The sequence below is a fragment of the Monodelphis domestica genome, chromosome 3, assembly GCF_027887165.1.
Source record: "Monodelphis domestica isolate mMonDom1 chromosome 3, mMonDom1.pri, whole genome shotgun sequence".
Classification (NCBI taxonomy): Eukaryota; Metazoa; Chordata; class Mammalia; order Didelphimorphia; family Didelphidae; genus Monodelphis; species Monodelphis domestica.
This window is the reverse complement of record NC_077229.1, coordinates 315,570,546-315,595,108: the sequence shown is the minus strand read 5'-3', so window position 1 is coordinate 315,595,108 and position 24,563 is coordinate 315,570,546. Positions and strand designations below refer to the sequence as shown.

General features: G+C 36.4%; 1 protein-coding gene across 1 annotated transcript in view; it reads left to right on the top strand.

The window, feature by feature from the left end:
* The window catches only part of ARMC1 (armadillo repeat containing 1), an 82,178-nt gene that overhangs the window by 17,937 nt on the left and 39,678 nt on the right, over positions 1-24,563 (top strand). Inside the window, exon 3 of the mRNA XM_001379158.4 lies at positions 18,900-18,991. Within this exon, the coding sequence (XP_001379195.1) occupies positions 18,900-18,991 (92 nt within the window). The remainder of the gene's footprint in view (positions 1-18,899; positions 18,992-24,563) is intronic.

Genomic DNA, 24,563 nt, shown 5'->3' with positions numbered 1-24,563 from the left:
CAGAATGAAAATACAGTAAATCTGGAAAGACAGATTTCAACCATATTGTAACTACTAATAATTGCTTTAATTTCATCTTCATTGGTTGTAAATTTGCCCTTTTTATTTTTGATACTGTTAATTTGTTTTTTTTAAATCAAATTAATCAGTGGTTTATCTTTTTTTTTCTTCACAAAACTAGATCCTTGTCTTACTACTTTAATGATTTTTAAATTTTTATTAATTGCTGCTTTGGTTTCCAGGATTTCTAATTTGGTGTTTAAATGGGGATATTTCATTTGTTCTTTTTCTAGTTTTTTAAGTTGCATGCCCAATTTATTGATCCATTATTATTCTATTGTATTGATGTAAGCATTTTAGAGCTATATTGTAAAGGTTTCAAAAAGAGAAGTTAGTGTTTTATCTTGGAGGGTAATTAGGGGCTCTGAGCAACTGGAATAACGTGAAGAGAGGCGTGCTTTAGGAATATTAATTCATTAGCTATGTGAAGATGAATTGGAGAGTGGAAAACCTGAAGGCTGAGAAACCAATTAAAAAGTTGTTGCAATAGCTCATCAGATAGAAAAAGAACTGAGTTGGTTGCTATGTAAATGGAGAGAAGAGAATGGTTGCTAGATTTGTGGAGAAGGAATCAACAAGAGTTGACATTTGATTGGTTAAAAACACTGAGGAAAATTTAGAAAATTAGGAATTAGAGACTACTCAGATTGTGACTAGCTGAGTGGAAGAATGGTAATGCTCTCAACAGAAATAGGAGAGTTAATATGTGAGGAGAGCCTAGGGCAGAGAAATATTCATATACAGTGAGTAGAAGGATGATATTTGTGCAGTTGAGACTGAAAAGGATTGCTTCAGACTTGTCAGAGAACTAGAGAGAATAGGGTCATGGAAAGCCAGAGAAAAGAGAGAATGTTTAGGAGGAACAGGTGGTTAGTAGTGTTAAATGATGCAGAGAAGTGAGGAAAAATAAAACATAGTCCAAAATAGAAGAATTAAGCACATTTTTGTTATAAAACTGTAACAAGTCTATTTAAAGCTTATGGGAATATAATGATAGCATTGAGAGAATTTATACAGTAAAATGAAATTCAACTTTTTTATGGCACACATTTTATATTAGCATTTATATACGATATTTAAATTGTTTATTTAATTTATATTACTGTGTACTTGTTGATAGGTTCTTTCATAATTGTTTTTAAAGTCATTTTACTTGTACTTTTTTTCTCATTCTGAAAGGAAAAGAGACATATGTATTCATTGTAACTCTTCTACTCTCAGCCCCAGCAGCTGGTACAATTCTTTAAATAGAGCAAGTGGAAAAGAAGTTTTTGTTAATTAAAATTCATTTTCCATCCTCGGGCACCCTTATCTACAGAGCCTTCTATGCTGTAAGTTTAGTGATATTTTTAATTTGTCCTGAAAGTGTATCAGCATTTTCACTTTTCAGCCTTTCGGTTGGTAAATACTGGTAACAATCTTTGCTGTATTTTTCTATCTATCCCGCTCCAGCCTGTAATAATTAAAATAGTTGAGGCCATAAACTGTGATAATTAAAATAGTGGAAGATATAAATTGTAGTAGATAAAAGAGTGGATGAGTAAGTTGTGACCGCAGAAAATATGGTTTCAAGACAGTGTCTTGTTTTAAATCAAATATATAAGGTGGTTGCCAGGGAAATATTCCCAATTATTAAAATATACCCAAATCAACTGGGTTTTTATTTTTTAATTAATTCAATGAGAGATTTTAATTAATACAATGAGGAATTAAGAAAGAGAAAGAGAGAAAAAGGAAATAATGAGAAAAGGGCTATACCAGCCCTAGGCCGGCATGAGCCAGCCTAGGCAAGAGAGGGATCAGTCAGTTTTTTATCACTCACCACAAGATCTGTCCAAGCAAGGATTCAGAGGGACAGAGTCTCCTCAGAGGGAGTTTCAGCCAGAGTCAGCCTCCCTCAGACTGTCTTCAAGAGACTGTGTCCTTAGGAGACTGTCTTTCAAGAGACTGTTCTTCAACAGACTGTCTCATGCTCTCAGATTCTCATCTCCTTATAAAGGCAATTTTCTCCTATGTCTCCTCCCCTAAGTTCTCCAATCTACCAATCACAGTAGACGTTTTTCAAAGGACAGACCATTCTTAGTTCACACCTAAGAAGACTAATCTTGAGTAATTCACACCTGAGTAGACTAGAATCTCTGAGTAAGTTCTCACCTCTTTGCTCCTTGTAAGTTCACAAGTTGCCTGACCTTTATAGATACTTAGCACCCTTTTGTATTATATCTAAAAATAGGCACAGTTTAAGGACTTTTTGTCTTCCTCTAAGTATGGGTTTAAGTACTTTTCATTGTTCAGTAAGGAGTTTACAACTTTATCTTCCCCTAAGGCATGCTTAAGTATGGTGAAGTAGAGTTCTCACATTCCTGATCAAGTACCTTCACTGCCCAAATGGGGAATGGTCCCAATGGGGAATGGTCTTAACCCAACCTTATGAAGTAGGGTCTGAGAATTTTTAAGGTTCACAAGCCTCTCTGATCATCTCTAATCTTGCATATCCAACTGCCTTTCAGATGTCTTGAATTGGATGCTCAGTAGACATCTTAAACTCAGTATGTCCAAAATGGAACTCATTGATCTTTCCCTTTAGAATGACTACTCTCCACCCCCAATACTTTTATCAATTGCTTTTCAGTACAATAGCATGCTTTTAGGCTCACAACCTAGAAGTCATCCTTGACTTACTTTTCCTTACCTCCATCCTCACCCATATCTAGTTGACTGCCAAGGCCTATTGATTTCACTTTTGCAACATTTTTCAAATATGACTCCTTCACTCTTGATATTACTTCTACTCTCTTGCATACCAGTAATACCTTATGTTTAGAGTATTTTAACAACCTTCTGGTGTGTGTACTTGCCTTAAGTCTCCTCCTACTCCATTATATCCTTCATTCAGGCACCAGAAAGCACAGATCTTACCATGTTATTCTCCCTATACAGTAAACTGCAATGGCTCCTTATTGCCTCCATCAAATATAAGATCTTCTGTTTGGTGTCCAAACTCTTTCATACTCTATGCCCCCCTGCTTTTTCTCTGACCTCAATGCCTGGAATGCTTTCCCTCCTCATCCCTGCCTACTGGTTTTCCTGGCTTCTTTTAAGTCTCAGTTAAAATCCTATCTGTTACAGGAAGTCTTTCCCAACCCCTTTTAATTCTAATAACTTTTCTCTCTTAATTATCTCCTGTTTATAGCTTATTTGTACATACTTATTTGCTTGTTGTTGTGCCCATTTAATGATTGTGAACTCCTTGAGGAACCTACCATCAGTGCTTTTGGAATAGTTCAGGCATGAGGTTATAAGGGCTTGAACCAGAGTGGTGACAGTATTAGAAGAAAGAAGGGAGCATATTAGGAAGATGTATATAGATGACATTGATAGGCATTGGCAATAGATTGGATGTGAGGGGTTAGAGAATGGGGAGCTGAGGATGATTCTTGAAGGATTGGGAGGATAGTGTTCCCCTCCACAGTAATAGCAAAGGTAGGAGGAGTGAGTAGGTTTTTGTTGTTTGCTCATTTTCATTTGTGCCCAACTCTTATGTGACATCATTTGGGATTTTCTTGGCAAAATGGAATGGTTTGTCTTTTCCTCCTCTAGCTCATTTTATAGATGAGGAAACCAAAGAGTTAAGTGACTTGCCCCAGGTCAGCTAGCTAGTAAGTGTCAGAAACTGGATTTGAACTCAGAATATGAGTTGTCTTTACTCCAAGCTCAGCAGTCTATTTTACCGTGCCACCTAGTTGCCCAGACAGGTTTTAGGGCAAAAGATAATGAGCTGTTTTCAATATCTTGAATTTTAGATATTACTTGAATATGCAGTTCATGAATCTGAAAGGTAGTTGGAGATTCACAAATGGAGTGCAGCAGAGAGATTAAGGCAGCATAGGAAGATTTGAGAATCATCAATATAAAGATGGAAATGGAGCATCTTGGAATAGGACACACCTGGAACAACAGAACAACAATAAATTCATGGGGGCTGATGAGATCATCAATTGTTTTAGAATGGGTAGAGGACTTGGGGCACAATGCTGTGGGGCACCTTTGTTTAGAGGATATTACCTGGATGAGGACCTAAAAAGTAAATAAAGGAGATGGAGAAAAAGGGGTTAGATAGGCAGGACCATCTCCCAAGCAGCAGGGATTATAGACCTGTACCACCATGCCTAGTTTAGCTTTTCTTTCTACTTTTCTCTTAATTCCATGCTTATATCTTTACATACATAAATTTGTTTACAGGCTTGTTTACCCATTTGCCCCCCAGGACTCATGGAAAAAATCAACATATTCTAGTAAGTTAAACATTAAAGAGAAATAGCAAGTTAATTTTTTTAGCATGTGAAATCATGGAAAACATTTCCATATTAGAGATGCTGCCGAAAATAGCAAGAAAACTAAGGTGTAAAAAATACTTTAATTTGCATTCAAAGTTAATCAGTTCTCTCTTGCAGTAGATCTGAATTTTTTGTCATTTCTTCAAAATTATCTTTAGATTATTGTCTTGATTTTGAGTAGCATAGCTAAGTCACAATTGGTCATTGTACAATATTGCTATTACAAGTGTACTGATTCTCCTCACTTTATTCTACATCAGTTTATATGTCTTTCCAAATTTTTCAAAAATTGTCCATCTATGATATGTTGTAGCCTAAAGTATTGCATCACAGTGATATACTTCAACTTGTTCAGCCATTTTCCAGTTGATGGGTACCCTTTGATTTCCAGTTTGTTGCCACCACAAAAAGAGCTGCTATATAAATATTTTTGTACATATAGATCCTACATATAGATCATCACCCCCTCAAAAAAAATCTTTGGGATACAGACTTAGAGTTGTGTTTTCTGGGTCAAATCACATAGCCCTTTTAGATATAGGTCCAAATTAGAGAAGTTCACAACTCTATTAGCAGTGCATTGCATTTAGTGTCCCTATTTTTCTACATTCCCTTCAGCATTTATCATTTTACTTTTCTGTCACGTTAGCCAATCTGATAGGTGTGAGGTGATATCTCAAGAGTTGTTATAATTTGCATTTATTTAGTCAGTAGTGATAAAGAGCATTTTTATTGCACTATAGATATCCTTGATTTCTTCTGAAAATGGTCTGGTCATATCCTTTAACCATTTATCAATTAGGGAATGACTCTTAATTTTATAAAATTTACTCAGTTCCTAGATATATGAGAAATTAAGTCTTATCAGAGAAACCTACTTGAAAAATCATACCTCCCCTTCCCTTAGACCTGCTTTCCTTGTAATTTTGGTTTAATTGGTTTTATTTGTGCCTTTAAGAATTTGGATGCTCTGGCATTTGATGCATATATGTTTAGCATTAATGTTATTTCATTGTTTATTATGTTACCTTTTAGCAAAATGTAGTTTCTCTCTTTATCTCTTCTAATTAATACTATTTTTGCTTTTCTCTTGTCTTAAGAACCTGCAACTCCTGTCTCTTTTACCTCAGTTGAAGCATAATAGATTCTGCCTTTTTCCCACTCTATATATGTGTCTTCCTGTTTCAAGTGTGTTTCTTGTAAACAGCATATTATTGTTGTCCATTTTGCTTACCACTTCAATTTTTGTGGATGAATTCATCCTTATTCACATGCATAGTTATGAATACTGTTTTCTCCATCCTATTTTCTTCTCTTTCTCATCCTGTCCCCCAAATTCTGTTTTGTTTCTGACCACCACCTCCCTTAATTTCTTTGCTTTTTTTTATTACTCCTTTCCTCTTTTATATCATTCCCTTCCCCTTCCACTTCCCAGTTGGGTAAGATAGATTTCTATACCCAACTGAGTGTTTATAGTCACTGATCCTCAACTTTCATGGGGGGTAATGTTCCTAAAAGACAGTAGGAATTTAAAAAATGTGAATGTTGATATGTTGAATCTGTGAGAAATAGGGAGTTGGAGCTAGAGATTACTGAAAATATACTTTTTCTGCATACATTTCTTAATTACAAAACATTTTAATTCTGATAAAATGTACTTTTCCTATTCCAGTAACCATGAAATAATCCATAAAATGCTGTACACAAAATTAAATTGGTAACGTACAAAACATTTTTCTTGATTGCTAATAATTCTATAGAATTCCCTGACCTTTTGTACTAACATTTCAATAAGGCTGGCAAAGTTTCAGCATCACCTTATAGCCCAAAGGACTTGCAATATGTTTTTAGTTCATAACTGCAACCCAAAACTTGTGTTTTAAAAACAAACAATGAAAATAGAAAACAAACGCAGTGCCTAGAAGTATGCCAGGTACTCCACAGATTTGTGTGCTTTATGCCTTTCATTTTTTTCTCTGCTTCACAAATGTGCGCAGTTGCTAATGTGAAAATGAAAATTGTTACTAATAATATCATGGGAATGTTTGAAGGTGAGAAAGATAAACAAGATTTGATTGTGTCTCTGGACCTTGTGTATTTCATTTCTTTCAGGAAATGACTGACAAGTCCTTTGGAGATATGGTTGGTCATTGCATTCATCAAAATTCTTGAGTCTTTAAGTATTGTTTTTAATTTTTACATTGCTGTCCTTGACTAAAGTGTTCTGGTTCGATTCACTTAATTGTGGGTCAGATTATACTACCCACATTCTCTGAAATAATCTCATTATTTCTTATGACATAATCATATTTAGTTATGTTGATATATCATAATTTGTTTAGCCATTTTCCAGTTGTTTAAAGGGCATTTTATTCTGTTACTCCTTTATGTTCAAGTTCTTTTTTTCTTTTTCACTTTGAACCCTTACTTTTTAAAAAATTTTATTTAGTCAATTTAGAACATTATTCCTTGGCTACAAGAATCGTATTCTTTCCCTTCCTCCCCTCCCCACACTGTTCCAGTAGCCTACGCATAATTCTACTGGGTATTACATCTATCATTGTTCAAAATAGATTTCCATATCATTAATATTTGCAGTAGAATGATCATTTAAAGTCAATATTCCCAATCATGTCCCCATTGGACCATGTGATCAATTATATGTTTTTCTTCTGTGTTTCTACTCCCACAGTACTTTCTCTGGATGTGGATAGCATTCTCCCTTATAAGTCCCTCAGAATTGCCCTGAATTATTGCATTCCTGCTAGTAGAGAAGTCTATTATGTTAGATTGTACCACAGTGTATCAGTCTCTGTGTACATGGTTCTTCTGGTACTTTTCCTTTCACTCTGCATCAATTCCTGGAGGTCATTCCAGTTCACATAGAATTCCTCTAGTTTATTATTCCTTTCAGTAGTATTCCATCACCAACATATACCACAGTTTGTTCAGCCATTCCCAATTGAAGGGCATCCCCTCGTTTCTAATTTTTTGCCACCACAAAGAGCATAGCTACGAATATTCTTGTACAAGTCTTTTTTCCTTATTATCTTTTTGGGGTACAAATCCAGCAGTGCTATGGCTAGATCAAAGGGCAGACAGTCTTTCAGCACCCTTTGGACATAGTTCCAAATTGCCCTCCAGAATGCTTGGAAATTCACAACTCCACCAGCAGTGCAATAATGTCCCAACTTTGCCACATCCCCTCCAGCATTCATTGCTTTCCATTGCTGTAATGTTTGCCAATCTGCTAGGTGTGAGGTGGTACCTCAGAGTTGTTTTGATTTGCGTCTCTCTGATTATAAGAGATTTAGAACACTTTTTCATGTTCTTATTAATATTTTTGATTTCTTTGACTGAAAATTGCCTATTCATGTCTCTTGCCCATTTATCAATTGGAGAATGGCTTGATTTTTTGTACAATTGATTTAGCTCTTTATAAATTTGAGTAATTAGACCTTTGTCAGAGGTTTTTGTATGAAGATTGTTTCCCAATTTGTTAATTCCTTCTGATTTTGGTTGCATTGGCTTTGTTTGTACAATACCTTTTTAATTTGATGTAATCAAAATTATTCATTTTATATTTTGTGATTTTTTTTCTAACCCTTGTTTGGTTTTAAAATCTTTCCTTTCCCAAAGATCTGACAAGTATACTATTCTGTGTTTGCCTAATTTACTTATAGTTTCCTTCTTTATGTTCAAGACATTCACCCATTCTGAGTTATCTTGGTGTAGGTTGTAAGATGCTGATCCAAACCTAATCTCTCCCACACTATCTTCCAATTTTCCCAGCAGTTTTTATCGAATAGTGGATTTTTGTCCCAAAAGCTGGGATCTTTGGGTTTATCGTATACTATCTTGCTGAGGTCGCTTGCCCCCAGTCTATTCCACTGATCCTCCTTTCTGTCTCATATCCAGTACCAAATTGTTTTGATGACTGCTGCTTTGTAATATAGTTTAAGGTCTGTGACTGCAAGGCCCCCATCATTTGTGTTTTTTTTTTCATTATTTCCCTGGATATCCTTGATCTTTTGTTATTCCAAATGAACTTTGTTATGGTTTTTTCTAATTCAGTAAAGAAGTTTTTTGGTAGTTCAATGGGTATGGCACTAAATAAGTAAATTAATTTGGGTAGGATTGTCATTTTTATTATATTGGCTCGTCCTATCCATGAGCAGTTAATGTTTTTCCAATTGCTCAAGTCTAGTTTTAGTTGTGTGGAGAGTGTTTTGTAGTTGTGTTCATATAGTTCCTGTGTTTGTCTCGGGAGATAGATTCCTAGGTATTTTATTTTGTCTAAGGTGATTTTAAATGGGATTCTCTTTCTAGTTTTTGCTGCTGATCTGTGTTGGAGATATATAGAAATGCTGATGACTTATGCGGGTTTATTTTGTATTCTGCAACTTTGCTAAAGTTGTTGATTATTTTGATTAGCTTTTTGGTTGAATCTCTAGGATTTTTTAAGTAGACCATCATATCATCTGCAAAGAGCGATAACTTGGTCTCCTCCTTGCCTATTTTGATGCCTTCAATTTCTTTTTCTTCTCTAATTGCTACTGCTAGTGTTTCTAGTACAATGTCAAATAGTAGAGGTGATAATGGGCATCCTTGTTTCACTCCTGATCTTATTGGGAATGCATCTAGTTTATCCCCATTGCAGATTATATTAGTTGATGGTTTTAGATATATACTGTTTATTATTTTTAGGAACGATCCTTCTATTCCTATGCTTTCTAGTGTTTTTAATAGGAATGGATGTTGTAAAAGGCTTTTTCTGCTTCTATTGAGATAATCATGTCGTTCTTGTTGGTTTGCTTGTTGATGTGGTCAATTATGTGGATGGTTTTCTTAATATTGAACCAGCCCTGCATCCCTGGTATAAATCCTACTTGATCATGGTGGATGACCCTTCTGATCACTTGCTGGAGTCTTTTTGCTAGTATCCTATTTAAGATTTTTGCATCTCTATTCATTAGGGAGATGGGTCTATAATTTTCTTTCTCTGTTTTTGACCTGCCTGGTTTTGGAATCAGTACCAAGTTTATGTCGTAAAAGGAGTTTGGTAGAACTCCCTCTTTGCTTATTATGTCAAATAGTTTGTATAGTATTGGGATTAACTGTTCTCTGAATGTTTGATAGAATTCACTGGTGAATCCATCAGGCCCTGGGGATTTTTTCTTAGGGAGTTCTTTGATGTCTTGTTAGATTTCATTTTCTGATATGGGATTATTTAAGAATTCTATTTCTTCTTCTGTTAGTCTAGGCAGTTTGTATTTTTGTATATATTCATTCATATCACCTAAATTGGTGTATTTATTGCCATATAATTGGGCAAAGTAATTTTTAATGATTGCCTTAATTTCCTCTTCATCGAGGTGATGTCCCCCTTTTCATCTTTAATGCTGTTAATTTGCTTTTCTTCTTTCCTTTTTTTAATTAGATTGACCAGTACTTTGTCTATTTTGTTTTTTCAAAGTACCAGCTTCTTGTCTTATTTATTAAATCAATAGTTCTATCACTTTCTATTTTATTAATTTCTCCCTTAATTTTTAGGATTTCTAGTTTGGTTTTCTGCTGGGGGGTTTTAATTTGATCGTTTTCAAGTTTTTTTATTTGAATTTCCAATTGATTGATCTCTGCTCTCCCTAGTTCGTTAATATATGCACTCAGGGATATGAATTTACCTCTGATTACTGCGTTGGCTGCATCCCAAAAGGTTTGAAAGGTTGTCTCACCATTGTAATTTTCCTCGATCAAATTATTGTTTCTATGATTTCTTCTCTAACTAAACGATTTTGGAGTATCATATTGTTTAATTTTCAATTAGTTTTTGATTTGGTTTTCCACGTACCATTACTTATTATTTTTATTGCCTTGTGATCTGAAAAGGCTGCATTTATTATTTCTGCTTTTCTGCATTTTTATGCCATGTTTTTGTGACCTAATGTATGGTCAATCTTTGTGAATGTGCCATGTGGTGCTGAGAAGAAGGTGTATTCCTTTTTGTCCCTATTTATTTTTCTCCATATGTCTATTAATTGTAATTTTTCTAAGATTTCATTCACTTCTTTTACCTCTTTCTTATTTATTTTTTGATTTGATTTATCTAAATATGATAATGGTTGGTTCAAGTCTCCCACTAATATGGTTTTACTGTCTATTTCTTCTTTCAGTTCTCCTAGTTTCTCCATTAGAAATTTGGGTGCTATATTATTTGGTGCATACATGTTGATTAATGATATTTCCTCATTATCTAAAGTCCCTTTTAACAAAATAAAATTACCTTCCCTATCCCTTTTGATCAGGTCTATTTTTGCTTTGGCTGTATCAGATATCATGATTGCCACTACTGACTTCTTTCTGTCAGTTGAGGCCCAGAAGGTCTTATTCCATCCTTTAATTCTGACCTTGTGGGTGTAAACCCGCCTCATGTGTGTTTCTTGAAGACAACATACATGGTAGGGTTTTGGATTCTAATCCATTCTGCTATTTGTCTACGTTTTATGGGTGAGTTCATCCCATTCACATCCAAAGTTATGATTGTCACTTCTGGACTCCCTGGCATTTTGATATCCTTCCCTAATTCTAACCTTTCTTCTTCAGCTCTACCTTTTAGTCCAGTGATTTACTTTAACTCAGTCCCCCTTGTCCCCTCCCTTGATATGTTTCCCTTTCTAGTCCCTCCCTTTTTGTTCTCTCCCCCCCCCCCCCCCCCCCTTTGGTTTTCCCTTCTCCCTACCCTTGTCGGGTAAGATAGAATTTAAGATCCCAATGGATCTGGATGTTCTTCCCTCTCAGAGTTGATTTCCCTGAGAGTAAGGTTTAAGTTAAAACTCTCTTCCTCTCCTTCTTATAGGAGTTTTCTTTCCCTCCCCTTCCCATGTGAATCTTTGTGTGATAAAGATTATTCTATTCGGTTTTTCTTTTCCCCCTATTTACACATTATGTTTTCCCCACATGTTAATATACATATATTGATATAAATGTAGTCCTTTTATAAGAGAGTTTGAGTAAAAGAAGAAGATAACATTTTTCTCCTTTTCCCTTTCCTTAATATTTACCTTTTCAGGTATTCCATGCTCTTTGTTGTTGATATCGAACTTTCCACAGAGCTCTGGTCTTTTCTTTGCAAAAGCTTGGAAATCTTCTATTTTGTTGAATGCTGCCCATACTTTCCCTTGGAAGTATATAGTCGATTTTGATGGATAGCTGATTCTTGGTTGAAGTCCAATCTCTCTTGCCTTTCTGAAAATCATGTTCCATGCCTTACGGTCATTCAGAGTGGAAATTGCAAGGTCTTGTGTGACCCTGATTGGCATTCCTTTATATCTAAATTGTCTTTTTCTGGCTTCTTATAAGATTTTTTCTTTTGCTTGAAAGCTTTGGAATTTGGCAATTACATTCCTGGGAGTTGTCTTTTGGGGATTTAGTGTATAGGGTGTTCTGTGAACTCTTTCAGTGTCTGTATTGGCCTCTTGTTCTAGGATCTCTGGGCAATTTTCTTTGATTATCTCTTGTATTGCGATGTCGAGTTTGGTGTTTATTTCTGGATTTTCTGGAAGTCCAATTATTCTTAAATTGTCTCTTCTCCCTCTATTTTCCAAGTCTATGACCTTGTCAGTGAGATATTTTATGTTCTCTTCTAATTTCTTGGTCTTTTGGCTTTGCTTTATTAATTCTTGCTTGTCTTAGAATTGCTTAATTCTGACCTTTAAAGCCTGGTTTTCCTTTTCAGTTTGGTCAAACTGGTTTTGTTGATGCGTGAATTTCTTTTGCATTATTTTCCACTTTTCCTCCCAGAAGGCTTCCATCTTTTTGATCCTTTCCTATTCAAATTCTTCATTGGTTTTTGGAGAGTGTCAGTTTCCTTTCGAAGGTTTCGGAGCATTTGCTTGTGTTTCCTCTTCTATCTCCTCTGTATTTTGTATTTTTGCTCCATAAAATGTGTCCAAAGTCGCCCCCTTCTTCTTGTTTTTCTTGGACTGTTGAGGCTTTCTGTGCTTCTGTGCTGTTTGCCATCTCTATCTCAGATGGGAGGAATAGCTTTTCTTATCTCTGTCTGGTGTTCAGAGGCTTTAGCCCTAGGCAAATTGTCCTTTCTATGCAGTTGTTGTTCTGTCTTCCTGGGGAAGCCAGGAATTGCTGGGGTTTTGGTGTTACTGCCCTCCTCAGTTCCCTCCTGATGCTTCTCCGTTGCCTTATTTCCACGCTATGAGCCTGGCTTGAGGAGGTGTTGCAATGCCTTTACAGGCCAGAAGACCCAGCACTCTGAGGGGGTAGGGGCCGTGGCTTCGAGGGCTCCTGATAGGATTAACTTCAGCTGGGTTGAATTCAGTATGTCCTGAGGCAGGGACCTTCCATAAGATCTGGATGGAAGGATCCAGCCAGGGGGCTACAGGCTCCCCCTGTCTCTCTCTGTTTCCCTACTGTCTGTGTTGGGTGCCCCCGAGACTGAGTCAGGTTGTTTTCAGGAAGAGGCCTTCCGAATACCCGGCCCTGAGGCTCTGAAGTTCCCTCTGTTGCCTCGGACTCAGCACTCTGGGTTGGGGGGATGGGTCCTGGGACCTTCCTTCTGCCTACTCCTTAGGTCCAAGTGATCTCGGGTTCTGGCTTTTGGGGGTGGCCGTACTTTTTGATGCAGGTCCAGGAGGAGGGTTCCCGGGGTCTATGCTGTTGTTCATTTTGAATTTCAGTGCCCTAGGAGCATATAGTTTGAGATCGGTAAGGAAGGGTTTCTGGAGATATGAACTTTAGCTTTCTCTAAGCCACCATCTTGACCGGAAGTCGGAGATTTTAATTAACATAGAGAGAAGGAATGAGAGAGAGAGAGAGAGAGAGAGAGAGAGAGAGAGAGAGAGAGAGAGAGAGAGAGAGAGAGAGAGAGAGAGAATTAATTAATTTATAATTTAAGTTAATTTATAATTACAGTTAAAGGCCTTGGCCAAAGTGGATTTCCTGAATCTAAAGGAAAGGGAGTCAGTCTTATCACTCACCGTGAGTCTAAAGGAAAGAGAGTCAGTCTTATCACTCACTACTAGACCATCTCCAAGGAAGCTCCAGTCCTCCACTGAACTCAATCTCCTGAACTGAGTTCAGAATCCAATTCTACTCCGAACTGAATTGCCTCAACTGACTTTTTACCCCTACTTTAAAAGAAATTTTCTCTTATGTCACCTCCCCTAAATTTTCACGTCTACCAATCACAGTAGACACTTCTTTCCAGGACTGTCCATTCTTAATTCTCACCACTCTTTAGTTCTCACCTTCACTGGTTAGATTATATCTTCTGAGTACTTCACACTTCTTTGTTAAGCTTGCCTTTTGTGAGTTACTTGACCTTTTGTGATTAATACCTTTACAGGTATTTAACACCTTTTTGTATTAGATTTATAAATAGACTTAGTTTAAAGTTCTAGCTTCACTGTAAGATATGAGTTAAGTACCTCCATTGTTCAATCAGGAGTTTATAATTTTATCTTCCCCTAAAGTATGTCTAAGTATGGATGGAGTAATGAAAGTTCCCAAGACATTCCTAATTCTGTTAAGACCAAGTATCTCCATTGTTACAATAAGGAAATAGCTAAATCAAATCTTCTAAAGTACATTCTGAGTAGTTTTTAAGATTCACACCTTGCAGTACCAGATCTCAAACTATACTATAAAGCAGTGGTCATAAAAACAATATGGTACTGGCTAAAAGACAGAAGGGAGGGATCAGTGGAATAGACTTGGGGTAGGTGACCTCAGCAAGAAAGTCTATGATAAGCCCAAAGATCCCAGCTTTGCAGACCAAAGTTGCCTGCACTATTGCTCCTCTCTTTGGGTGGTGGATCTGTGGGTTTGGGCTTTTCTTTCAGCCTTCACCCTTGGAGTTTATTTAGCAAGGCCAGTCTGTGGGGAGGGGTGTTGTAGCTTGAGCTTCCTGGCCCTCAGAAGGCTTGATGAGATTAAGCCCAGCTGAGTTAAACTTGCAGAGCTGCATGTGCCCTGAGGCCAAAACCTCAGGAAGGGAAGGGGACAATATGGATTATCTCTGCTCCTGGGACTAGGCTGTGTCCTCTGTGCTTCTCCTTGAGCTGCCTCCCAGTTGCCTGTATGTGGAGTCCTGAGCCTGGCACAACTATCCCCACAAGGTACTCCCTCCAAACTAGCTTCCTTGCCTACCCAGAGATTCCAGCCATTGATGGAGACTCAGTATTGTAGGTTGGGGAGAGGTCCTGGGACTTTCCTTCTTCCTTCCCCTTAAACCAGAGTCTTCTCAAATTCAGGCTTTTGGGGGGGCATACCTTTTAAGTTGAGTCCAGCAGGAGGGTTCCTTGGCTCTGGCCTGTTGTTAGGTTTGGTTTACAGTCCCTTAGGAGCATTTGATTTTTAATCAGTGAAGAAGGGTTTTCAGAGGTCTGAACTTTCGCTACCCCTATGCCTCCATCTTCAATTTATTTTTGTTTTGTCCTTTATTTTTGTTCATTCATGTTTACCTTTTTGTCTTTCTTTACTCTCTTCACTCCTGTATTTGAACTTCAGAGTTTCCCTAAGCTCTGATTTATTTTTCATCAGGAATCTTTGGAAGCCCCTTATTTCATTAAGCATACATTTTTTCTTTGTAACATTATATTCAATTTTGCTCTAAAAGTTATTCTGGGTTATAAATCTTTCTAGAAAATCAGATTCTAAGTTCTCTGCTCCTTTATATGAGTAACTACTAAATTGTGTGTATTATCCTGACTATAGTTACTTGGTACTTGGTTGCTTTCTTTTTGCTGCTTGTAGTGTTTTTCTTTGTCCTGGAAGTTCTGGATTTTGATTATGATGTTCCAGTGAGTTTTTGTTTGGGATTTTTTTAAAGATGATAACCAGTGAATTCTTTCTTTTTTACATTTTGTCTTCTGGTTAGCCTTGTTTTTGGACATGGCGTTCAGATTATTAAATCCTTCCCCCCCAACCCCCCCATTCTCTTTCTAAGTCATGTGTTTCTATGAGACACCTTCTATTTTCTTTTTTAATAAAACTTTGTTTAAATTTTTCTTTATGCGTCGTGGAGTCACTAGTTTCTGTTTTGTCCATTCTGGTTTTAAGGGAGCTGCTTGTTTGATTCAGGTTTTAAAGCACCTTTTGTGCCAAGCCATTCCCTTTCCAATTCTTTCTTCTATAGCTTCCATTTCTTTTCTTTTTCCTTAACAATGCTCATTTAAATTATAAAAATATTAAAACACTTTTTTAAAACTCTTGCTTCATTTATTCTAAGAATTCTAGTCTACTTTATATCTAAGACATTGATTTTTCTCTGAGGCATTGCTTATAGATGTTTTAACATTTTTTTCTTCTGTGTTTGTGTTTTAAGCTTCTCCACAACCATGATAGCTATAATGGTGAGATTTCTTTTTTTTGTTTGCGCCTTCCTCCAGCCTCCTTCCTGACTTTGGACTTCGTATTAGGACTAGGATCTTTCATGCTTCTATAGGAAATTTGCGGTGGACCTCTTGTGTTATTTCAGAATCTTAGAGGTTGAGGACTTACAAGCTTATGGTGTTCCTAAGGACCAAGTGTGAGTGCTGGCTCCTGATCTGAGCTCTTCAAGTTCTTATCTTGGATTATTTGGGTGTAAGTAAGAGTAAACTGCTGAGCTCAGACAACTTCAGCCAGAAGAATATTTACTAGTTTAGTGAGAGAACTTCAGGCTCTCCTGAGATTCTTGCCCTGGTTCTTCCTCTGCAAGGCTTCAGGCTAGACTAGAAGCTAAAGAGTCATATTACTGCTGCTTGCTTCTGAAATTGCTCTTTGGTCTTCTGGGCTGGGGTATGGGAACCACTTGTCAGTCCACTCTGGATCTGTGAATAGTTATTCGATATTAGGCAACAAAGCTGTTAGTCAATACTCTTTCCCTCATGGCACTCCAGTATGGGTCTGCAGGTATTCTACTATGGATTTGGGACTTCTTTTTGCTTCAGTTCACAGCTTCTCCTTGGGCATTGTAGTGTTGAACCAGATCCCTTCCCCATTGTCTACAAACCTCTTTGTCTCTTCCTTTACTGAATGGGGCTGGACAAATGACTCACTGTAATTTTTTTATTTTTATTTTCCCATCAAGATTTTACTTGGTGCATTTTTTTAGATCTGTTTAGAATTGTTTAGGGGTAAGAATTGCAGCTCATTGTATTACTGTTTCTTGTTTCCTTAGCTTGGCTCCCTGTTTTTCTCCTACTTTTTTTTCAGTCTTTTTATTTTGTTCTAAAATTTCTTATTATGGAGTTTATTGATTTCTATTTGGTCTGTTCTAGCTTTTATGGAATTCATTACTTAGGTATACTGTTTTCTGTTTTAAACTATTTTCCTTTTCTTTCCTATGAAGCTTTTGTTCTCTTGCTTCATTTATCATAAATGCTAATTTATATTGTGTGGAAAATCCATTTTTGCCTTTTGAGTTTCTCCTTGTACTTTTTTTCTTCTAGTAGTAGTATTCTTCTTTTGGGGCTCTATAGTAAATCTAAATATATATAAATCTTTCATATTGTTTTGGACCTCCTTTGATTTACTCATCACTAGAAGTTATTTAATTCAAGCTTTGTAGCCTGTCTAGACTGTCTTTTGCTCCACTTTGTGGTGGTACAGTTGACTCTGCTTGGTCTACCCTGACTTCCACTGCTCATCTCTGCCTCCTAGAGTTAGGCTCCTTATAGGCACTTGAAGTTCAGAACTCTGGATCTTCCGGCCCACTGTGACATTTTAGGACCGCGGAGCCTTTAGGCTGGAGTGTCTTGCTGGTTCTCTTAATCTTTCTTTTTATATACACATGCATGCATGCATATATATATATATATAATATTCCCTCCCAAGTACATGCCCTTAGTTTCTTAATATTTGTTTTTTGATATTTTGCAGTCTGTTTTCTTTCTTCTGCCCCCCCTGCAGAAGGCAGTTCTTATGATATAGACTGTACATATATTAAATAATATATGTTTCCATGTCTGTCAGTGTTGTGAAAGAAACACATATTGCTTACACTAGAGAATTTTTAATGGAGAATATAGAATGGTATGTTTCATTTTGTCTTCAGATTCTGTCTATTTCTTCTGTGATGATGGATTATTTATTATTTTTGTCATGAGTCTCTTAAAAGAGTTGGCCTGGATCCTTGCCTTGCTGATAATAGTTAAGTCATTTATAGTTAATTATCATATATTGTTGCTACTATGAAAAACGTTCTGGTTCTACTCAGTTCACTTTATATCACTTCCTATAAGTGTTTCCAATTTTTTGTGCATTTTGTTTATGATTTCTTATGGCACAGTAGTATTTTATTATAATCCTATACCACATATATAGTTGTAATGGAATACTGTTGTTTCTGGCCCTTCTCTCCCATAACTTCCTGCCTTGTCACCTGCACTGGCTTTATCGGTGGTTCCTTTTCCTATTGTCTTTGGGCTCCTGGCTGACTTTTTGTTAATTTCTGGGGTGATAGTCACTGTAGTTTCTCACAGGATTTCTTCATCATTCATTCTGGTGTGATTTCAGATTTTTGCTAAAGTTAAGGGGGAGCAGGATGATTAGTTTTCTGTTCAGGTAGCCATTTTGGTTGGAATTCCTATCATAAGAATTAGTACTACCCACTATTATTCTCCATCACCAACCAATTCCTTGCTATGTCTCCATTTATCTTAGTTTGGATCTTTATTACCTCTTACTTGGACTATCACAATTACCTAATTGTTTTCTTGCTTTCATTCTCTCCAATCTCTATTCCCAGCTACTAAAATCATCTTAAATTAAAGGTCCAAATAATGTACTTCGTTTTGATAGTCAGATTGTAAAGTGTTTCAAAAGTCAAGCTGAGGAATTCATATTTTATCCTAGAGGCATTATTACCTTTAGCCATGATTTTGTGATCATCAAAAGAATCACTTTCTACCTTTGAGTTTGGTTACCATTTAAGCCAAAGCCTTATTTTTCATCTTCTAGATTTATTTTCATACTGCTTCCCTACATTTACTTTATGTTCTAGTCTACTTAATATGGTTCTCCAAACTCTCTGATTTCTGATAATTTCATGTCTCTGAATCTTTTCACAGATTTCCCAATGTATAGAATGTATTCTCTATTTACCTAAGCCTTATAAAATCCATAACAACCATCAAAGCTTAGCATCTGAGCCATGCCTTACAATTGCTTCACCTTTATCAGTTTTTCCCATCTCTTCAGATTCTTGAATTTACTCATTTGTTGAAATGTTAACCTCCCCTCCTCCCAAGTTGAATATAAATTCTTTGAGAATAGTAACTGTTTTTTATTTCTTTGTTTTGGCAGAGTACCAATTTTTATTTTTAAAATTTGTCTTCTCAATTGGAAATATTAGAACATAATAGTTGCCAATAAATATTTGTTTAATTGAAGTGTCTCAACCATTCTTATTGTTGAACACAATATTATATAGCTCAATAGATCTTAATAATTTTAATTTAGGTTAATCTAGAACTGGAAATTAATTGATTATTTCTGTTTTAGGCTTTACGCTACTTGGCAGAATGCCGTGCTAACAGAGAAAAGATGAAAGGTGAACTGGGTATGATGTTGAGCTTGCAAAATGTAATACAAAAGTAAGTAGACTATATTTTGTTTTGCTGAAATGGATTGTTTAGTTAACCTTTATATACAGTTAAAGTCTTAAATGAATCTTTGAAGTTGACTTTCAACTTTTTCTGAGTATTAAAACCTTTTGAAAATATAAAAATGTTTCACAGGTCACTTTCATGACAATTATTCTGTTAATATTGGCTAAGAAAGTAAAATGGGAAGCAGGGGTTGGAGAGATAGGGGACTCAGCATATTGAAAGGTCGGGGTAGAGAGAAGAGATCCTGGTTTCAAATTTGGCCTCAGACACTTTCTATTTGTGTGATCTTGGACAAGTCACTTAACTCCCTTTGCCTAGTCTTTATCCTCTTCTGCCTTGGAACCAATCCATAGTATTGATTCTAAGACAGAATGTAAAGATTTTTTTAAAAAAGAAAAAGAAATGTTAGCTATGTGACTGAGCAAATTGCTTAACCCCCATTGCCTTGTCCTTGCTGCTTTTCAGTCTTAGAATTGATACTAAGACTGAAGGTAAGAGTTTTAAAAAAATAAAAGAAATGGTAATGAAAAGCTATTATGAATTCTATTATGTTTTAAAATTTGTATCTTTATAATATCTACATATATTAGAAAAATGAGAGATTAAAATTAGTCTATAAGAGCTATGTTGAATTATCTTATATCTTTTATTGGATCTAAAGAAAGATCAGAACAACAGTTTTTGGTGGGTATGTAATGGTTTCACAGGCTCCCACTTATCCACAAATTCAAAACTACAGTGTAATGTTTCCATCTTATTTATTGATTTATTTCATTGTTTATTACAATGAACCAGATGGTGATGGAACAGCTACATCAGAAATTTATGGGATTCAGATGGACTTCTTTGGGGAGATTCTGATAGGCATTTCTGAGGAGGTTCTAGATAAGATTTAGGGCTATTTGATTGATTTTTTGAAAACACTTTTTTCCTTGAGCTGCTCATGGCCATCTTGCTTCAGCACAGTTTGGGCTTTGGGACCAGGCTGAGCTCAGGCAAACATTTCTTGAGAGCAAGCTCTTACTTGAGGGAACTTTGCCCTTCCCTGATAAGTGGGAACAGTGAGGAAGGGGGGATAACCTATGTATTCCTGTCCAGATGACTACAGGATTTTTAGGATTCTCACTGAAAAGACTACAGGTTAATTGACATCTGAAAACTAGAAAGGAATTGATAAAATTTTGATTTTGAGGAATAGGGGCACCCATGTTCTTTTTAAAAGTGTCCAACCAGCTGAAGTAAGGGGAAGGCTGGATGCCAAAGGGCTTTGTATCAAGAAACATTTGTCTAGGCTTTTCCCTAGTTCAGATCCTTCTTGCCTCTCATAGTCAACTCTCAACTTCAAGCCAGTTTCTAGAGTCTCCCTGGGCTCTTTTTTTCCTACCTGCTCTGAAGGATGTTTTAAGGTAGTGCCACCTCAGGCCTTCCCAAGAGCTTCCAGAGGCCCTCTCAGGCTACAACACCTCCAAGGCCCTGCTTTTGCTGGTCTCCCCCCTCCCTCCCCCCCCCCCCCCCCATTGGGTTTCTGGATTTCCCTGCACATTCCTCCTCCTCACCTGCTCTGAGGTGGGCCTCCCAGGTCCTATAAAGATATTAATGCCTTTATCTGTCATATGATCAGGCCTTCGGGGAAAGATTTTGAAGTATCTAATCATCTGTCCCTCAAACAAGAGAGATACCTTCATATTCAAAAAGTATACATCCAGATTTTTTAAAAAGGGAAGAAGACAGAATCTGCAAACTGTCAGCCATTTAGCTTGACTTCATTTCCTGGAAAGATTCTAGAACAAAAAGATAGTTGCTGAACATCTAGAAAAGGAAGCAATGTTTACAAAGTGCCAGAAGACTTCATGAAGAAGGCATCCTGCCAGGATAATCTCATTCCTATTTTAACAGGATCATCAAACTAGAAGATGCGAGTGATATTAGAGAATGTGAACTCAGATTTTAGCAAAGCTTTGATAAAAGTTTTCATGTTATTCCTAGAGAGAATGGAAATACATGGATTGGATAATGATACAGTCAAGTGGATTCAGAAATGGTTGTCTTACCAGATATTAAGTGGTTGTTCATATTTCAGTGTCATTGTGGTAGGAGGTCTCTAGTGGAGTGCCTCCTAGAATCATTGGTTGATCCTTTGGCAGTCAACATTTTTGTCATTTATCATCTAGATAAAGATGTAAATGGTATGTTCATAAAATTTGTAAGATGAATTAGAGCTGGGAGGGATAACCAAGATAAAGGATGATAGAATCAGTATCCAAACAGATTTTGACAGTCTTGAATATTGGGATAGATCTAAGACTAATGTGAAAAAGCCTTTCACTTTGTGTAAAGGAAATATTGAGGGAACATTGATCATGAGTATAGAATCAAAACTCTGGTGCTCCCTGTAGTCGGTAGGAAAAGCCAGCAGCTGAGATACAGGACAATGAGGCAGGCCAGATGTTCCCTGGGCATCCTGATGTTCACTAGGCGACCCAGGCAAGGGAGAAAGGCGACAGTTGGCTCAAGAGGCGTGATGTGTGAGAGTCAGTGGGTGGAGAGAAAGTTTGATAAACTGAGGCTAGATCAGATTGTTGTCTCTCAACTTCTATGTGGGTGTTGGCTAGGGGGCCCATGAGTTAGGGTATTTTTCCCTAAAAGTAATCGACCTCCACTTTCTCTCTTTCATCTTTCTTCCCTACTCCTTTCCCTACTGAATAAAGATTACAAATTTATGGCCAGTTTCTCAGTTTTAATCCTAGCAACATAAGTTCAAAAAAATAGCTTCTCTTGTATAAGATGAAGGAAGTATAGTTAGTCATAAGTTCAGAAAAAAAAAAAGATAGTGGACCTCAACCTGATTAATGAATTAGTAGTTTGATATGGCAGTCTCTAATGCTAATTTGATCTTGGAATGCATTTAGAAGAAATAACTTACAAAAATATGGAGCTGAGTCTCACTCTACTTTGCTGTAATATTCAGCTCTGCATCCACAGTTTAAGAAGTACGTTGATAAATTGGAGAGTCTTGAAGGGAAGGCAACCATGATAGTGAAGAGTATTGAGTCCATGTCGTAAAAGGATAAGTTGAAGTAACTGGTAATGTTTAGACTGAAGAAGAGAAGACTTATTGGGATAGGTTAGCTATCTTCAGGTATTTGAAAGACAGATATTAAGTATGTGAAGAATTAGACTTGCTTTTTTTTTTTTTGGTGAGGCTGATCCAAGAGCAATGGATGAAAATTGGAAAGACCAAATTTAGGTTTCAGATCAGGAAAAATTCCCTAACAAAGATGCTGTCCAAAAATCGAATGACATTTTTTAAGGGCTAGTGGCCCCAGGTCTGGCTGGGTAGTTCAGTAGATAGACATACCAGACCTGGAGATCCTGGTTTCAAGTTTGGCTGGAGACATTTCCTAGCATGTGACCATGGTCAAGTTACTCAACCCTCATTACTGTGCTTCTGCCTTAGAAAAAATACCTAATATTGATTCTAAGACAGAAGTAAAGGGTTAAAATAAAAAAGAATTTGTGACCTCCTTGGAGGTCTAAGCGGAGGCTTAATAATCACTTGTAGACTAGGTTATAATGGGGGTTTGTTTTGTGTATGCATTGGACTTAGGTGGCTGCTGAGGTTTCTTCCATCTCCTGGTTTCTGTGATTATTAAACTCTCTTAAAATTTTTGCAAAGTTCTTTACATGTGTTATCTCATTTGGTCCTTCAGATAATCTCCAGTGGCCGCCTGCTGTCTTCAACTTTGGCATTTAAAGTTATTTTCAACCAATCCCCTTCCTACCTTTCCATTCTTATACTTTACTGCTTTTACCACAGTGTATGATCCAGACCTATTTGGTGCTCCTAGTTTAATGACTTTGCAATGGCTGTCCTCCCTGTGTCTATAATGTTCTGCCTCACTTATACTTTTTAGATTCCTTGGTTTCTTCTAGGCTTATCTTAGATGCCTTCTTTTGCAGGAGTACTTTCCTAGTCTCCTAGCTGCCAGATCCTTCCCCTGTAAGGTTATCTTCCATTTACATTGTTTTTTTCTTTTATGTACCTGTTTATTTACTTCTTGTCTCCTCTATTAGAATGTCGGCATCTTGAAGATATATGACTTTTTTTATTGTATTCTCAAAATTTAGCACAGTGTCTTTCATGTGGTAAGCACTTAATAAATGGTTGTTGATTGAGAAACTAATCCAGAAATGTCTGTTTAATGTTTTAAAAAATCTTAATTTAAAATTTCCATGTATGAAACATTTTTTTAAAGAACTAGTTGTTAGCTTTCTTGTTGACCTACTGTATCTTCTATTCACTTATGGCTTTATCTTGTACTCTTTTGTTATGAAGTCATACTTCCCTTTCAAATGCATGAACTGAATGAACCTTAATTATTTTGAGTTTTTATTAACTATTGATCCTTCACCAGGGTGGCTTCAGTAATGCTAAAAAATTCACAGAATTATAGACCTAGGACTGAAAAGAAGCAGCTTGAAAGTCATTGAGTCAAAACCTCTCATTTTATGAATGAAGACATCCCAGCTCAAAGGAAAGTGATTTGCCCAATGTCACCCAGAATAGTATATTTTTGTTGTAAGATTTAAATCCAAGTCCTTGACTCTTAAGTGCCAGATCTCTATCTAACTGGCTGTGCTGCCCATACTCAGAGATAAAAAGTCTTCTTTTTATGTCTTCACTTCAGATGGTCAACTCTTAGCTGTATATTCTACACTCAGTATTATGATAGTGGATTATAACAGGACTAGAGTGCTGTTTCTTAGAATATTGTAAAGCATTGAATATGAGGTAACTATAAATTAATGAGTGTTTTTTTACATTGTTAAACTTGTATACGTCACGTTGCTAGTAAATTCACCAGCCACAAAAGAAATTCCATATTTTCACTTAAGTCACAGGACACTATCTGTTCTACTTTATACCCAGCATATATGTGTGTTCGCAAGGGCGCATACTCTCTCAAAAGTTTGAAGAAGTGGGTTTGAATACTTTTGAAACTGTTGGAAGCTTTAAGCAGAGTGTATCAGCAAGAAGATTTCTATGCTGACCTGTTACTGTTAGTGTGGTGTTAGAATTAAATTTGGAATCTGAACACTTGGGTTTAAGACTCCAGTTTCTCTTTCATCAGCTCTGTGACTTTGGACAAGTCACTTAGCCTTTTTGGATTTGTATTTTTTCATCTACAAAATGGGGATGTCACAGGATTGTTACCCCCAAAAAAATACATAAATGTGAACCAATTGTAATTGGCTCAGCTTTATAAATATCAACTGCTAAAACTACTGAGTATAGCTGCTGATAACTTGTTATATGTCAAGGTATTTTTGTTAGTCTTGGTTTCATAGATAACTTATTACCATCAAATGAATATATAGCAATATAAATGTTATATAAAGATGTATAAATTAATATGCATATATTCACCTGATGGCAATAAGCCAAGCCATCTTGTGTGTGTGCATGAACTATATAAATTTTCTTTTTTAAGAAATTCATATCCCAAATTGACTTGACTTTCAACTTGGGTTATAGTGATAGAACAAATAGATTAGT